General features: G+C 40.1%; 1 protein-coding gene across 1 annotated transcript; it reads left to right on the forward strand.

Annotated features, from left to right (window-relative positions):
- The first annotated feature begins 759 nt into the window (after window positions 1–759).
- On the forward strand, window positions 760–18,025 carry rpl5a (ribosomal protein L5a). The gene is made up of 8 exons (XM_036556140.1): window positions 760–894; window positions 4,821–4,890; window positions 8,523–8,638; window positions 9,267–9,401; window positions 10,666–10,868; window positions 13,433–13,610; window positions 16,139–16,227; window positions 17,857–18,025. The coding sequence occupies exons 1-8, from the start codon at window positions 892–894 to the stop codon at window positions 17,954–17,956; spliced, it is 894 nt and encodes a 297-aa protein (XP_036412033.1). The 5' UTR covers window positions 760–891; the 3' UTR covers window positions 17,957–18,025.
- Window positions 18,026–18,463: the final 438 nt, after the last annotated feature.

Below are 18,463 nucleotides of genomic sequence, written 5' to 3' on the forward strand. Positions count from 1 at the left end.
ATCAGTGACACTGTGCGTCCGTGTTTATTTATAACAATATCAACTATTTTCTCTTTGGAATTTCATTTCATTTATTACAAAACATACTTCGGTGGCCATCAATATACTTTGTTGGGGTACAGCAAGAAATACATTAAAAATGATTTAATTTTGATTTGCTGAAATATAATGTAGCCTAAACAAATAAACTAACCAGTAAACGCACAGAAATTATGAATTAATGTGCAAAAAAACGAATATGCATGATAATAAATGTAAGCTAATGTGCAAAAAATATTTTTTAAATGATTTTATTTTGATTTGCTGAAATATAATGTAGCCTAAACAAACAAACTAACAAATAAATGTACAAAAATTATAAGTTAATGTGCAAAAAATACAAATATTCATGATAATAAATGCAAACTAAAGTGCTGAATATATTTTTAAAATGATTAAATTTTGAATTGCTGAAATATAATGTAGCCTAAACAAACAAACTAACAAATAAATGTACAAAAATTATAAGTTAATGTGCAAAAAATACTAATATTCATGATAACAAACGCAAACTAAAGTGCTAAAAGTATTTTTTAATTATTTAATTTGAATTTACTGAAATATAATGCAGCCTAAACAAACAAACTAACAAATTAACGCACACAAATTATTAGTAAATGTGCAGAAAAAGTGCGCAGAAACCGCACGTTGGTGCGCACCGACCCCAGCTGTGCTCCTGTGAGTGAGTGTAACGCCCCTCCGCGCGGGCAGGGGGCAGTGTGTGCCGTGTGCGCTCGCGCTGCCCTATTTCCTGCCCCGTGCCCTGGTCCGCTTCCTTTTCTCAGTGCAGCGGGAGCAGTATCGGAGTCTAAGGGCTTCATCTCCTGACCGGGGAGATCTAACGAGCGCAGAATGGTCAGTAAAAATCAACCAAAACCTACTGAATACCCTCCGAGGCCTTCACGCGGCCCTGCCGTGGCCTCGTGAGCGGGGTTCGCGCGCTGTGGCGCGGGGATGGTGGTAGATTGTGGCGGTCTTGCCCCTCAGCCCCGAGCTCAGACTCTCACGGGGCAGCTCCGCTTCTGAACCGGAGACGCGCGCGGGGCCTTTAATCGCTCATTTCATTAACTAATCAAAGGAGCACGTGCGTGGAACCTTCAGTCGCGCACGCGGGGAAACGTCAAACGCGCCCCTGCCAGCGTTAAAGCGTCACCTGTGCAGGTGGACGGCAGAGCTGGACTGAAGTGCGGGCAGTAACTGAAGGAGGAATGTAGTTATGGTTATTAATCTGGTTATTAATGTAGTTTTGATTTAAATGGTAATATTTACATGTTCTTTTGGGTTGGTGGTTCTATACACACTTAGAACAGATGGTACTTCTGGGGCTCTTGAGTAAAGGCAGTAGTTCTGTTTAGAACCATGAGTTCTATGTACACTTTTTAAAAAGATGGTTCTTCAAGGGTTCCTTAGTAAAGGCAGTAGTTCTGCTTAGAACCATGAGTTCTATATACACTCTTAAAGGGGTTCTGTAGTAGGGGGATGGTTCTGTTTAGAACCACGAGGCCTATAAGGAACCTGCTTAAAGGGTTCTTCGCATGGGGAAGTGGTTCTTCAGATTGATGGAGAATGTGCTGTACACTAATTAAAAAAGATGGTTCTTCAGGGGTTCCTTAGTAAAGGCGGAAGTTCTGTTTAGAACCATAAGTTCTATATACACTCTTAAAAAAGATTGTTCGTCAAGGGTTCTGTAGTAAAGGGCATGGTTCGGTTTAGAACCACGAGTAGTATATAGGACAGTTGACATGCTTAAAGGTTCCTTTGCATGGTGAACTGGTTCTTCAGATTGATGAATGTGGTACACACTTAAAGACGGTTCCTTAGTAAAGGCAGTAGCTGTGTGTAGAACCGTAAGTTCTATATGCACTCTTCAAGATTGCTCTGTAGAGGTTCTGTAGTAAAGGGAGTGGTTCTGTTTAGAACCATAAGTTGGTTCAGATTGATGGAGAACGAGTTGTACACTCTTAAAAAGATGATACTTCTAGGGTTCTGTAATAGGGTAATAGATCTGTTTAGAACCAAGTTTTCTACATAGAACGCATGGAGTGATGAGTTCTTTGAATCAGGAAAGGGTTCTTCAGTTTGGAGGAGAATGTGCTTTAGACAGTGTTATACTGAACTTTTTTAAAAATGGTTCTGTATAGCACCAAAAAGGTTCTTCTGTTGTTACAAGCTTGACATAGTCACAGTAACAGAACTCTTTTCAGTGCTATGTAGAACCCTTTTCAGAAAGGTTCTATATAGAACCATCTAGAGCATATTCATCAATCTGAAGAACCTTGTCATGATGCAAAGTATTGTTAATCATGCAGAGGGTTCTTTGAGTGTTTATAGTTCTATATAGAATAATTTCCTTTACTAAAGAACACCTGAAGAACCATCTTTTAGACCGTATATGGTTCTATATAGCACCAAAAAGAATTCTTCTGTTGTTACAAGCTTGACATCATAATAGCAAGGAACGCTTTTAGGTGCTATGTAGAACCATTTTTAAAAGGGTTCTGTTTGGAACCATATACAACACATACTCCAAGCTGAAGAACCATTTAATCGTGCAAATGGTTCTGAGTGTTCATGATTCTATATAGAACCATTTTCTTTACTAAAGAACCCTTGAAGAACCATCTTTTTTAAGAGTGTATATGGTTCTATATAGAAGCTTTTTTTAAAGAAATGGTTCTGTATAGCACCAAAAAGGGTTCTTCTGATGTTACAAGCTTAACATCATAATAGCAAGGAACCCTTTTAGCTGCAGTATAGAACAATTCCAGAAATGTTCTATGTGGAACCATGTACAACACAAGCTGAAGAACCATTTAATCATGCAGATGGTTCCTTTAGCGTTAACGGTTCTATATAGAACTGTTGTCTTTACTAAAGAACAGCAGGTAAAAGTGGCCCAAATCTGATTTTCTCACCAAATCCGATTTTTTTTTGGCTGTTCACATTGTCTTTAAATGAGATCTGTATGCGACATCAGTCTGAACAGATCAGCTCCTAAACTGACCCGCATGTGCAAAAGAACAGTGCTTCACGTGGCTCATCCAAGGGTAAACAGTCAGGACGGCCAGTGAACGCCAGTCGCTCCCGCAGCTTCAGTTCCGTCTTTGCCAGCATCACAGGAGCGATTCTAAAGTTCCAGTGGTTGACAGCTGGACTCATCACCCACAGTGTGTTCGAGTTCGCAGTAAAAAGGGCGTTTTATTCGGCCACGGCCGCTTCTTTGGTTCGAGTCCTCGGATTCTTTAAACTGTTCTGTGACGCTGCAGCCTCGGGCTCCTCCGGCCGCGCTCGGCCGGTCCGTTCGAAACCCCTTCAGACACGGAGCGGCTTGATGAGTCTCTTCTAATGTTTTGGTACAGAAACATCAGACTAAATGTTTCTGAGTCTCAGCAGCGCGAAATTATGACGAATGTCGAATTGGATTGACGTAAAAGTCGCATGAATTCCGATCTGGCTGTTCAGACTGAGTCGCAATGCCGCGGATCGGATACGTATCGGATTTCAGCACCACATATGAAAGCGCCTCAAATCGGAATTGAAAATGTCAGATTCAGTGCGTTTTTGCTGTTCACACTGACACACTGACACACATCTGTGTCACATTTGAGGAAAAAGATCGGATTTGGGCCACTTTTACCTGCTGTGTAAACGTAGGCTTAGTTTATATACGAGTAAATGGTCTTAATTATTGTGGTCATTCACACAGCAGGTAAAAGTGGCCCAAATCTGGTCTTTTCATCCACATGTGACACAGATGTGTGTGTGTCAGTGTGAACAGATAAACACACTGAATCTGTTTCAACTCCGATTTTCATATGTGGTGCTGAAATCCGATACTTTTACGTCAATCCAACTCGACATTCGTCACAATTTCGCGCTGCTGATGCAGTTAATTAGAAGAGATTCATTAAAACCCCAAAAAAGGTTTCTAAAGAAATGTCCGAACGCGGCCGCAGGAGAACGAGGCTGCAGCGTCAGAGAACAAACAGTTAAAAGTCTGAAAGCAAGCTTTAAAGAATCCGAGGACGCGAACCAAAGAAGTGACCGCGCCCTTTTTGCGGCGAGCTGGACCACATTCTGGGTGACGAGCCCAGCCGTCAGTCAGTGAAGCTTCATGGTTGCTCCTGTGATGCTGGTGAAGATGAAACTGAAAGCTCTGGTCGCCGACCTGCATTTGTTTATCGTCATGATCGTTCACCTCTGGATGAGCCACATGAAGCAACGTGACGCGTTGTTCTTCTGCGCATGCGGGTCGGTTTAGGAGCTGATCTGTTCAGACTGATGTCACATACAGATCACATTTAAAAGATACCAAACAAAAAAAAATGGATTTGGTGATAAAATCAGATTTGGGCCACTTTTACCTGCTGTGTGAACACAGCTTTGGATACATATTAGCAGTTTGGATATTGTAGTAGTTTTAATTTAAATAGTAACGAATATTGACATGTTTTTAGTCGGTATTTAGGGGTTTAATTAGCAAAAGAGTCGTCATTCGTTTAAAATTGTGATGAAATGTGGATCTTAGTAGGTTGTGTTGTAGCTGTTTTGTCACTGTAGTAGATATTTCTGTCAGTGTGAATGTTGTAGGACTTATTTAGTCATCTGGAAATGATTGGTTAGTCATTTACGGTGAATATTATGAAAATGCTTAGGTATAAAATTAGCAGTTATTTAGTAGTAACTGGTATTAAGTGTAGTTTTGAGTGAATTTGTAGATGTGGTTTAGTAGTTGTCTGTTCTAACTGCACCTCGTCTAACATCCAGTCTTTCTTTTCCAGGGTTTTGTTAAAGTAGTGAAGAGCAAGGCGTATTTCAAGAGGTACCAGGTCAAATACAGGAGGAGGCGAGGTAACCGGCGCCTTTCATTCTCGGCTTCATATGAATTATTACTGTGAATTTGGCTCGAAGGCCTGTTTCGCACCTACTGCTTCTGGGTGACTACAGTTAAGGGCTGAACGTGATCATGAAAAGGTTCTTCTGATTGATGAAGAATGTGCTGTTGATAGTGTTATGTAAAGCCTTTTTGAAAGGGGTTCTATATAGCACCCAAAAGGGTTCTTCTACTGTAAAGATGTCAGGCTTGTTAGAATAGAAGAACCCGTTTCAAAAGGTTCTGTATAACATTAACAGCACATTGTCCATCAGTCTGAAGAAAGCTTTCATGATGCGAAATACCCTTTAATCATGCAAAGGGTTCTTTAAGTGTTAGTGGTTCTATATCGATTTGAAGAACCAAGTTTAAGTGTGTAAAGCAACTCTGACTTCCTGAGATGTGACGTTAAAGGTATGCAGCCCACATAATATAGTTCAGGGGTCGGCAACCCAAATGTTAACGGGGTCAGTTTTGTCCTTTCAACAAAAATCAGACCACCTTGAGAGCCACAATATCTTATGTCCATTTCATCATCTTGGGTGTAAATATGTCTCAGTATGTGCTGATGTGCTAGTATAGACTAGACAAACACAGACTTGCTAAGCTTTAGCTCAGCTATAGCCGCTTTTCTCACATCTCCAGCAGGAAACTTTTCCCCAAAAGTGGAATAGTTTCTTGTAAAACGTCTCAACATTCAACTTTTCACGAGGCTGAAGTCGCCTCTCCTTCACCAGCTTCTTGTTCCCGTTCCACCTTAAGGAGTGCAGCAGTTACATTCTCACTCAGGCACCATTTAAGGTGGAATGGGAACAAGAAGCCGACGAATGAGCCTCGCGACTTTTTAGTGTTTCACAGTTTCTCGCTGCAGATTAAACGTATCAGGAAACCAGCTGGAGTGATTATAAACACAAATAAGTCCATTTGTCTCCAAATTATTGATGTTCATCTTAAATCTCTCTCTTTGCCGGTTCGTTAGCTACTAGCTAGGCCAGATTGTTATCCATGTTGCTATGGTGACCAGCAGTCTGCGCTGATCTTCAGGGTTAAAGGGTGAATTAGCAGTTCTACATTAACTCCAGAGTTTAAGACCATTTACTGTTAAACTGTGTTGAACGATCAGCAGAGCTTTATTTTACTGTAAAGGAGGATTATTTTATTTTTACCTACAAATCTGATTCAGCTGTGGAGCCACAACAGGGCAGTAAAAGAGCCGCCCGTTGCCGACCCCTGCTGTAGGCTAATATGCCACATAGCTGTGATGTGAGTGTGAGCGTTTGAGGGTAATGAACAGATCACGCTTGTAAAATTTAAACCTTTTGTTTTTTTTACCACTCATAACCCATCAAGCACACTGATGTAGCTGTAGTCTAGCTCCAGTAGCTGCTCAGTTTAGGCTACAGGCTCTGTAGTTGGATATTTTAGGTGAGAAATTAATGGCAGTTCAAAGTTGTATTGGTACCGTTAGCTGGAGTTTGATAGACTCTTATAAAGTAATTTTAATGTGTGCTTTTTCAGTAATCAGTGAGGACAGAGAGGAAAGAGAGCAAAGAGACTGAGAGGCAGAGAGGTAAATTATATAAAATCAATGTAACTGACTTAGTGTGTGTGTGTATATATATATATATATATATATATATATATATATATATATATATATATATATATATATATATATATAAATAAAATATATATATAAATAAAATATATACACACACACACACTTTAAGATGGTTTTCTTTGCATTATGAAATGGTTCTTCAGGTTGATGGAGAATGTGTAGTATAGTGTTCTTCTGTTGTTACAATGTCAAGCTTGTAATAATAGAAGTACCATTTGAGATGCTATATAGAACCATCTACAACACATTCTCCATCTATCTGAAGAATGCTTTAACGATGCGAAGAACCCTTTAATCATGCAAAGGTTTCTTTCAAGTGTTCATGGTTCTGCATAGAACCATTTTCATTATTAAAGAACCCATTTTTTTTTAAGAGTGTAGGTTTCAGTGTGTATTTTCAGCTGACAGTTAGTGGCTACATAGTTCAGTGATTTGTTAAATAAACTCAAACAGGGTAACAAGTTTTTAGGGATGCATTGACACTGTTTTCTTTCCAGACTGAGAAAGTCGATACATAGTCGGCGTAGCAAATGTCGACTTTTTCGCCTCCGTTTGGCTGGCCTATGTGTCTTCACCTGTACTGGGGAAGCAGCTGTGATTGTGTTTTTAAAATGGGCTAAAATCACAGTGTCTGGTGGGAATACACAAAGACAGAATGTTTAAAGTGACCGACAGCTTGGTGTCCGACTGTAACAGAGTCGAAAACACTTCTCTGTTCAAGCCGAGCCTCCTTCACTGCCAGCTTGAGTCGTTTGTTTATTAGCACAGCACTGTACACTCCGCTTACATCACACGGTATCAGCTGATATCAGAATGTTGGTGTCTGTTAATGCCCACAACTTTTAAAGCCTTAACAGATTGCAGAAAGACTGGGCATCTCACGCTATCACACTGGTTTCTGATTTTTTTGGGGACTGAAATATTGGGGATCACACACTACTCAACTTCTAAGCTGTTGAGTCGTTGATCAGTAGATTTTGCTTGGAGTCGGGTCAAGAAAATCAAACCTGTTTGATAAACTCTGGTCTGAAACGCGATCGGGAGGCCAAAAATCTGAGTCTATGCCCCTCAAACACGACTCGACTCTCTCGCCAACTGTCGACTCCAACTGACCCAAACATCTGCAGGCTAGAGCTGACCAGCTCAGACTGAGCCAGACTGAGAATCGGGGCTAAAATCGGGGTAAAAGTCGTGTAGTGTAACGCTGGCTTGAATGAGCACGGTACTGGGCTGATACCCGATGCCGGTATCTGTATCAGTGCATCCCTAGAAAGAAAGAAATGAAAGAAAAGATACATAATTATGGACTGATTAAAAAACAAGCAGTGATTTGGTTTAGACGGAAGAAGAAACTGACATTTGGTTTAGCCACTGCAGAAAATCAGATTTTGTCAGAAATCCGATCAACACATTTACATGCACTTGAGTAATCAGATAATGGGGAAACTCCAGGTCTACATGAGTCAGGCAGTAATCACATTTCTGCTTTGCAACCAGCCAGTAAACTCACAGAGGAAGACGTGACGTAAACGGAACGTAACTTTAAACATTGCGCCACTTTACCTAAAAATATGAACACACATCATCTAGACGATGAAGAATATTTAAATCCTTCATGTCATCAAGCATGTATTTGGTTCAGTCGTCGCTCCAAAAGTGTTTTGCTGCATCTCGCGGCGTCGCTGCTCACTTATTCCCGGTACCTCTGTCTGTTTTCACACATGAGCAGACGGAGACATCCGAAAGAAATCCGAGTAAGAGTTCACATTATGATCGGATTATTGAGTGCATGTAAACAGACTTGCTGTGTGATGTCGGTCACTTTTCACTAAAATGTTGATCTTTAGTTATTAGCCCTGCTCACGCTACCGCGCTGTATGTGTGAAACACACCTAACAGTGGAAACTTAGCACTTAACTGTGGTTATGCAATGTAGCAATGTAGCTTACTTTGTAGTGATGTTCTTGTGTCTGTGATTGTTTGAAACAGAGGGAAAGACCGACTACTTCGCTCGCAAGCGCCTTGTCATCCAGGATAAGAACAAGTACAACACACCCAAGTACAGGATGATCGTTAGATTCTCTAACAGGGATATTGTTTGCCAGGTAAGTTGAGGTTTTTTTCCCCCCAGTTTTCTTACGTTATTTGCTGATGGTAGTCAAGTTTGTTATAATGAAACATTTGATGCACAACATGTTGAACATAAATAAAGAAAACAAATAAAAGTGAAATAATTGAGTGGAATGAAAACTGGAAACACAGCTGACACAAAAAAAAGAATACAGCGCAGTTGGAAACGGGTGAGCTAATGGAGTAAAGTAAGATTTTGAAAAGAGTAACAGCTGATATAGATGGAAAACGTTTTATTTTTATTTTTCTAATAAAGATGGTATTAATTGGAATCTAGCATTAATATTTGTTGTGTTAAGCACACTCCCAACAATGTATGTCATGTAAAAAAATAATAATAATTTTAAAAGTGGTCTATAATGAGTTTTGCTAAAAAAAAAAACCCTAAAATGTAAGGTAAATTTCAGTTTTTCCGTTTTTATTTCACCAGTTTCTGTTATTTGGTAACATTTATTAAGCTTTATGTAGCTTGTTTTGTACATACAGCTGCTGTTTAGTGCAGCTATTAGGAATTTAGGTCTTTGCTGAGTATGACTTCGCTGTGACGTCACTGATGACCTGTATCATTGAAATTAAGACACAATGTCCTGCGTTTGTCTCCAGATCGCGTATGCCAAGATTGAGGGCGACGTGATCGTCTGCGCTGCTTACTCTCACGAGTTGCCGAAATACGGCGTTTCTGTGGGTTTGACGAACTACGCCGCTGCTTACTGCACTGGTCTGCTGTTGGCACGTCGGGTAAGAGCTCTTACACAACACGGCGTAAATCACCATGAATAGAGCTTTTTTAAATGCAGGGGTTTTTGTCTGTTGTAATCAGTCAGAGAATAAAATTTCATCTCAACTGCTTTAAAGTCATTTGTAATGAATTATTAACTGACTTTTGGTTTTTAATACAATATGTCGTACATAAACATTGCAAAAGTCTCAAGCATACCTTTCCGTGCTCATGCTGAAGTTATAAGGGGTGTGTCCATGTGGAATGCTTTTTTGAACGAAGTACGGTACAGGGCAGCCAATTAGAATAGAGCTCATTTACATATGTTTTAAATGAATAATTTACACCATGTTTTTTAACATTATCACTCATTGTGGTGTATAAAACTACACTTATTGCACTTAAGGTGGACTAGAAAATGATTGCAAGTAATATGTAGCGCAGAGACTACTCAGTGTGTTTGAAATAATAAATAAAATAAATATAAATAAATAAAATATAAAAACCTTTTATAGGTTTTAAAGGGTTCTGTAGGAAGAGCTGTGGTTATGTGTTAAACTGCTAACACTCAAAGAACCATTTGAATGCATAAATGAATCAAAACGCCTAAAAGGGTTCTGGTATTGTTGCAAGTCAAAACCTTCTTGGTGCTATATAGAACCCTTTTTTTTGAAAAGTGCACACTTAAAAAAAGATGGTTCTCCAAGGATTCTTTAATAAAGAAAAAGGTTCTGTATAGAACCTTGAATACACAAGGAACCCTTTGATTAAGGGGTTCTTTGCATCACGAAAGTGTTCTTCAGATTGGAGAGCGCGTTTTAAATGTTATTATGTAGAACCATTTGGAAAAGGGTTCTATATATGCACCAAAAAGGGTTCTTGTATTGTTATCGGCTTGACATCATAACAGTAGAAGAACCCTTTTTGGTGCTAATAGAACCCATTTCAAAAAGGTTCTTTATAGAACCATCTACAGCACATTCTACATCACTCTGAAGAGCCATTTAATGATGTAAAGAACCCTTTGATCATGCAAGAGGTTTTGTGTGTTCATGGTAATATATAGGACCATTTTCTTTACTAAAGAACTCTCGGAGAACCATCTTTTTTAAGAGTGTAGGAAGAACGCGGTGTGTGTCTCTGTTCTGTGTGAGTTTGTCAGATGTGTTTATAATGATTCTGAATTGTACTGAAGTAAATCGAGGTGGCGTAAGATTGTCGAGCTGTAAAGGCTGTTATGTTGGATATGCGCCACTAATAATGACTGCTTTTGTTCCTCTGCAGCTGCTGAACAAGTTCAGTCTGGATAAGGTGTATGAGGGCCAGGTGGAGGTGACCGGTGAGGAGTTTAATGTCGAGAGTATCGATGGTCAGCCAGGAGTGTTTAGCTGCTATCTGGACGCAGGGCTCACCAGAACCACCACCGGAAATAAAGTTTTCGGGGCCCTCAAGGGAGCGGTGGACGGAGGACTGTCCATTCCACACAGGTTAGAGCACGCAATGCATCAAGTTACACTGTGCTTGTCGTTACATTACGTAGCCGCATGACTAGCCTGTCCAGCAGGAGTGTTCAGTTCCAGTCTCGTTGGGCTGGACTCGTGGTTTGGTGGTCCTCTGTCTGCTTAAACACCTTATAACACGTCATTATTTACTGTTCAAGGGGAGCCAGCATGTTGACGTGACTTCAGCTCAAAATTAGTCTCTTCAGACGTCTGGTTCCCATCAGTGCTGCTGATGGGAACCAGACGAGTTTCTCTAGAGTGGAGTGTTTCACACCAAACCACTCGGGATGACTTTGTTTTGATTGTTTAATCGTGCAGAAATTTTGAAAAATTGGTGGAGTTCCCCTTTAGCTCATTTATTATTTACTACACGCTTAAAAATGATGGTTCTTTAAAAGTTATTTAAAGAACATGGTTCGATATAAAACCATGAACACTCAAAGAACCCTGTGGAGTTTTCTTTGAGCACATTTATTAGTTACTACACACTTAAATGATGGCTCTTCAGGGGTTCTTTAGTAAAGAAAACGGTTCTATATAGAACCATAAACACTCGAAGAACCCTTTGAATCATTAAATGGTTCTTCAGATTGGAGAAGGTGCTGTGGATGGTTCTATATAGAACCTTTTTGAAAAGAGTTCTATGTAGCATCAGAAAGGCTCCTTCTATTGTTATAAGCATGACATCGTGACAGTATCAGAACCCTTTTTGGTGCTATATAGAACCCTTTTCAAAAAGGTTCTATGTAGAACTATCTACAGCATGTTCATCAATCAAATGAAGCAAATTTCACGATGCAAAGAACCCTTTAATCATGGGGTTTTTTTGAGTGTTCATGGTTATATATAGAACCATTTTCTTTCCTAAGGAACCCTTGCAGAACCATCATGTTTAAGTGTGTAGGTTCAATAGATGGTTAAGCAAGAAAATCAAACTGCTAGACTTGAGTGTTTATGGTTCTATATAGAACCATTTTATGTAAAAACTCTTGAAGAACCGTTATTTAAATGTGTAGGTTTAGTAGATGTTGAGCAAGAAGATCACTGAACCCTGCTGGACTGCAGCTCCAGTGCTGAGACTGAATAACCTGCAGTGAGTAAAACTCTTCAGAGGACTTTCATTGGAATCGTTTTCCTCTCAGCGCTTCAAGCAGTGAAACCAGGGAAACTGTTTTAATCCTGGTTTGTTCGGCTTCTTGATGATGAGCCTCTTGAACTGAGCATTTGTAGTTGGTCCTTCATTTGCACAGTTGATGTTAAACATCGTTTTCAAGACGGGGCTGAGAGGAGCTTCATTTCGGGCGCACTCAGGAGTTTATCAAGCAGGAAGTGCTGGGCATCGTCAGTTTACTTGTGTTGTTGTTGCACAACAGATTTAAAATACATCGTGTAAGGTTCCCTTTCGCTTTGAAGAACCCAGTCGAAACAAGCCTCGTCAGGTGTGTAAGACGTTCCCTCAGCATAAGTTACCAGCACTCAAGAAGCATTAACTTTATTAATGCTAACGTAGAGGTTTTGAGTGAAAGTGGAGGAGCAATGCCTGTGTTTAATGATATATAGGGAGGTAATGATGAAGACCATTGGTCAGTATAGTGTAGTGGGTAACACCTCTGCCTTCTGCGCTGTAGACTGGGGTTCAAACTCCCGCCTGGGTCAGCACCCTGCATTATACCGATAAGAGTCCTTGGGCAAGACTCCTAACACTACCTTCACCTACCTGTGTAAAAATGATTAAATTGTAAGTCGCTCTGGATAAGAGTGTCTGCCAAATGCTGTAAATGTAAGACCAGGGCAAAGTCAAGATCAAGAGGAAAAAATCAAAGAGAAATCAAGCTATTATTTTGGGATGAAGAGTCACAGACTTGAAACAAAGAAGCCATTATTTTGTCAGAAGTCAGAATCCTGAGGAAAATAAGCCATTATTTCAGCAAACATTTTAAAATCTCAAAAATAAGCCATTATTTTAGCACAATCAACAAAATCGTGAGAAAATAAGCCATTAAATCCATTAATTTAGTCAGTGTTTTGCTGAAAAAAGCCAATTTGGCCAAATCAGTGTAATCAACCTCGAAACTAAAGTCATTATTTTGAAATTTAAAAGTCAAACTTGCAGCATACTGCTGCCAGAAACGGAGTGAGGGAAAAACAGGTGATGTTTCTCCTTTAGTTGGGAGTAAATTGGCTTCTAAATTACTGTACTCCTCTGCATTGTGGCTTATGTTGTTCCTGCTTAAATATCTCAGCAAAATGTAAGGCATTTTCGCTGATCTCTTCCTGAAGTGACCGTTGTCATTCGAATAAAAAGTGAGGGTGCCCATCCTTCACTGGCTCCACTGCTCAGGCCATTTTTAATGCCTGTCACGTTGCCCTCTTAACAAAATAACCCCCACAAATCACAAATAGCCACATTTGTGAAGTGTCAGGGGCAAAAAAACAGTCATGGGAGTGGAAGTGTGCACATAAACTCCACCTACTTTACTCTGATTGGCTGTGCCTAGTTTGGTTATTCAGAGTTATATTGAACTTTTTTTTATTTCTGTGTTTCTCAGCACTAAGCGGTTCCCGGGCTACGACTCTGAAAGCAAAGAGTTCAATGCTGAGGTTCACAGGAAGCACATCATGGGCGTGAACATTTCGGAGTACATGAGCTACCTGATGGAGGAGGACGAGGACGCCTACAAGAAGCAGTTCTCCCAGTACATCAAGAACGGAGTCACTCCTGAGTCGGTAAGGAGAAGCACGTTCCACCCTCATCCCACCATGTTTGGTGTCTGAAGTTTTACGCTGGAGCTACACGGCTAATGTAGCTAACAAGTAATGGAAACTTCCACCCCACCAATCAACATGGTGCTAACTGCGTACCTCAGTCATCACCTCAAACCGTGTCAGGTTATCTGTGTGTGCTCACATCACAGGGCACAAATCCAGGTTTTTGCCTTAATGTGACCTGTCTGGTCTTTTCAAATCAGATCTGAGCCGCTTTCATAAGTGGTCTTAGGCTACGTTCGCACTACAAGCCTCACTGCTCAAATCCGATTTTTTGCTCAAATCCGATCTCTCTGACACGATGGTTCACACTCGTTTAGGTAAGTGATTTAAATCCGTCAATGTGAACGAACCGGCATCCTGAAATGACCCTCATGAGCTCATCCTACTCAGTAACGTCACGTGAATGAATCACGAGCATCATCAGCACAAACTAACGAGCAGAACGAGCTTCGCTGAGAAGATAATTAACTCTGATCAGCTCTCAGCTTCATTATTAGAGCAAGACGAAGGAGAAAAAGGTGAGATGAGCTGCTTTTCCACCGTTTACAGGCTTTAACTTCTGTTCAGCGCTGTTGCCATGGTAACGCTAAATGATGGCACACGCGCAGTGAAAAAAATAAAAGCACATGAATTCCGATCTGAGCGTCACATTATGGTCTCATGGCCACGAATCGGACACGTATCCGATCTAGGACCACATGAAAGTGGCTCAGGTCGGATTTGAAAAGATCAGATTTGTGTCCACACAGCTCTGAAAACATCAGATCTGAGTCACATTAGGGCAAAAAATCAGATTTGTGCCACTTCAACCTGGTAATGTGAACGTAGATCGGACACACATCCATTTTGTATTTATTTGTCTCAGGCTTTTGTTTGGCTTAACTGATTAACATGCACTTGCAATGAACTTCGACAGTGAATTAGGAAAATAATTGCAGCCATCTTACGGAACTGCAGTCGGACAGTTGTGTAGTAATAATGACTCGTAGCCATAAAGCCTGGTTTTATTGGCATTTTAGTCTGTTAAGGCTTGAGGTAAGAGTGTAATCTAGACGTGTAGTTTGCACAGTGCTGATTGACGCTTATACTTGCTAGCTGCGTTAGCCTCGTAGCTGAAGTGTAACCCTGAGTTCGCACTGGCACCAACATTTCACCTCTTGTTGCCCAAATCACTGGTCACTCATTCTGAACTCGAGCGAAGCTCTCACTGAAAATGAATGACCTTCAGCTGCTGTGTAGCTCTGCGCTGCTGCTGGTGTGAACGAAAGGGAAAAGTAAAGAACCAACTGCCTTCTGATTAATGGCCATCACCATCGCTTGACCATGAAGCGAATCAGCCTTTAAAATATGGTTTTATCCTGGTTTGTTCGGCTTCTTGATGATGAGCCTCTTGAACTGAGCATTTGTAGTTGGTCCTTCATTTGCACAGTTGATGTTAAACATCGTTTTCAAGACGGGGCTGAGAGGAGCTTCTAAATTTGGCAACACTATAGTGATTTCTCTTATTTACTTTCGTTTAAAGGTGCGATCAGCACTTTCTGTACAAATGAACAGAGTGGAAACCACTCTGGGTTTCAGAAGTTGATCAAACATTTATATTAGTGGTCAAGTAACCTACTAATTAATTGTTTAGATTAATGGAGTAATCCAGCTTTTTAGAAAGGACAAATAATGTATGTATAGGCTTAAATAGTCAATAACAAACCATGCTTTCCAAAGGTTTCATACTCCTATTGAAATATAATGTGGAAAATATAAAAATACAGAGACATTATTTTTATATTTTTTTCATCCAGTGTTTGTATAATTGACAGTCCTGGTTTAAATTAAATGAAGATGAGCTGTGAATAATACCGACTTTAATTTTAATTATGTATGTAAAGAACTTGGCACATTAGCTGTGCTGAAAACCTTTCATTCTCAAAAGTTTAATAAAGCTTCAAAAAGCTCTGCCAGTGAGAATTCATTGTTAATGTTAATGTTAATTTTAAGTCCTGTGATCTGACCTGTAACACATTCCTGGAGAGTAGTAAACAGTGTAAAAGAGCTCCACACAGGAAGAATGTGCTTTTCGTTTCATTCAAACGTGTGAAAACGATGCTTTTAGGGCTGCACGATATGAACAAAACATCAGTATCGCCATTATATTTCTACATATTGCGATGTGCCGTACAGTATATTAAACACATTGGTGAAACAGTGACGTGGTTTAAAGATGAACCTGCATAATTTTGCTTCACATTAATGTACTTTTGTTGGATTACATGAAAACCTACATCAGGACACCCACAGAAACTCCTCTGGATATCTGATTGGTCAAAATGATCAAAGCACATAGTAAATACTCTGATTGGTTTGAGGGCCAGTTTGTGTAGTTAATGGATACATGATATAAATAATAATAATAATAGTAAATAATGTATATTGTGCAGCTCTGCTGGATTTGTTGTTGAGTTCTGGTGTAATTGAGTGTGTGGATGTTCCAGGTGGAGGGAATGTACAAAAAGGCTCATGCTGGCATTCGTGAGAACCCAGTCCATGAGAAGAAGCCTCAGAGAGAGATCAAGAAGAAGAGGTGAGTTCTCGTGGTTTAGCCTTGGTTTGTGAGAGGTGGTGATTTTTGGTTAATATAACTCTTGTGGGGAGGATCTACTGAAAGAGTGCATAATATTCAGTAACGTGTGCAGTGATATACATTCATATACATTCATGAGTCATTTTTAAATTTGAATAAATGTAAGAGTTAAAGAGGAATTCCACCGATTTTTCAAATGTTCTCCATAATTCAGTCACTGAGATTTGAACAGTCATTCAGAGTGGTTTGGTCTGAAATGGTTGATTGTAGAGACTCCGATTTCTTCACAGTGGTGGTGATGGGAACCAGGGGGTCACCATGACTACAACATAAATATAGACATTTTATTTACTATCTAAAACCACCAGTGAACCTACACGAGTCTTCTGAGTTTTATTACCATTAATAGATTTAAAAAAAAAAGGCCAAAATCTTTAAAACTATCATAAAACGGTGAGTGCGTGTACATGCACTTGAGTAATCAGATGGGAAACTCCGGGGCTACATGAGTCAGACAGTAATCAGATTTCTGCTTTACAACCAACCAATAAACTCACAGAAGAAGACGTGACATAAATGTTATGTAAACCTCTAACTTTGTCACGACGAAAAACATCGCACCACTTTACCTGAAAATATGAACCAACATCATTTAGAAGATGAAGAATATTTAAATACTTCATTCACTCCAAAACAGTGTTTTGCTCCTCGCTTATTTCCGGTACCGCCGTCTGTTTTCACACATGCACAGACTGAGACATCCGAAAGAAATCAGAGTAAGAGTTCACATGCACTGAGAAATCTGATTACTGAGCTAAAATCCAGCCTCTTTATTGGATTTCTTAATCAGATTCTAGACCTTACGCCGATCTAAGAAATCAGTGTGCTTTTTACATGACCATCTGAATAATCCTATAACTGCAGAAATCCGATCAATGTCTCAGATACACAGCAGCGTATTTATCACAACTTCATGTAGTAACTTTGTGATGGAGCTTTTAGAGGCATTAAACTCCTCAGACATCTGGTTCCTATCACAAACACTAAGAACAATTCTGACTGTCAGTTTTCACACCAGACCACTCTGAATAACGCTGGAGCGGTCCAGCGCGGTGGCAGATCATGACTAGTCTTCCACATGAGGGTTTTTTTTTTTTTTCCAGTGGATGTGCCATGTTTGTTAGCCTAACACTAAAAACAGAGAAACATTTTTTTTTATTGTTGTTTCTAGCTAAGGGCAGTTAGCCTTTACCTTCTCATTCACAGTTAAGGCACTTACATTTTGTTGTAGCAAAGTATAATTATAATATACATACTATGAATGTGCATTACAACTAATTTTGATATTCGAGTATCCATGAGAGAGAGAGGGAGACGACATACCGAGAAATCAAATGATGTTTTGGTGGCAGGCCAGTTTATTTTTAATAGAAGATTACAGGAAAGGAAGAATTTAGTCTTTTAAATGATGCAGTGAATTGTGTTACAGTGACGAGGGACTGAAAAGGTACAATGGAATGAAGCAAAGATTGTGAAATCTGTATTTAAGACAAGTTTATGGTGTAGCCGAGTTTCTGATACGACCGTGATGCTTCTCAGCAGTAATGAATCTATCTATTTATTTTGCAGGTGGAACCGTAAGAAGCTCACTCTGGCCCAGAGGAATGACCGCGTGGCCCAGAAGAAGGCCAGCTTCCTCCGAGCTCAGGAAGCCGCTGAAGATGAGTGAAGAGATGAACAGTCTGTTCCTGCTCCAAAGAAAGTGTGCACCTTATCCAAATAAAGCATTTGGAAAGGACGTTATTGTTGTGCTGTCTTTATTACGTTTAGTGTTGTATTAGCATTAAGCCGTGTTACATGCTGATGCTCCTTCATGAAGAGGTCAGTTGTAGATGCACGGGCAGCACTGTTTCATCAAAAACAATGTTTAAGGCTGGGGTGCACAGTTCTGGTCCTGGAGGGCTGCTGTCCAGCACAGTTTGGAGGTTTCCTTAGAGATCTGCTTCCCTGCAGAGTTCGGTTCCCACCAGCGTCTAACGTGCTGCTCGCCTTGCCTAACACTAATGCATCTGATCCAGCCAATCAGGAACTTTTGAAAGGTATCAGAGTTATGGCCTTAATCAATACCCAAGTAAAAGTATTGATACCTGTGTAAAATAATTTCAGACAGGAAGCAAATATCGGTCCACTAGCTTGATCAGGTCGGCACACCAGGGGGGCAGTTGTGGGCTGGAGG

This window comes from Colossoma macropomum, unplaced genomic scaffold (assembly GCF_904425465.1).
Source record: "Colossoma macropomum unplaced genomic scaffold, Colossoma_macropomum, whole genome shotgun sequence".
Classification (NCBI taxonomy): Eukaryota; Metazoa; Chordata; class Actinopteri; order Characiformes; family Serrasalmidae; genus Colossoma; species Colossoma macropomum.

Excerpts from the sequence above, each read along its gene's own strand:
- rpl5a (XM_036556140.1), top strand. Across the intron at positions 4,891-8,522 it reads CAAATACAGGAGGAGGCGAG|AGGGAAAGACCGACTACTTC; the intron begins GTAACCGGCGCC and ends TGTTTGAAACAG. Across the intron at positions 8,639-9,266 it reads ACAGGGATATTGTTTGCCAG|ATCGCGTATGCCAAGATTGA; the intron begins GTAAGTTGAGGT and ends GTTTGTCTCCAG.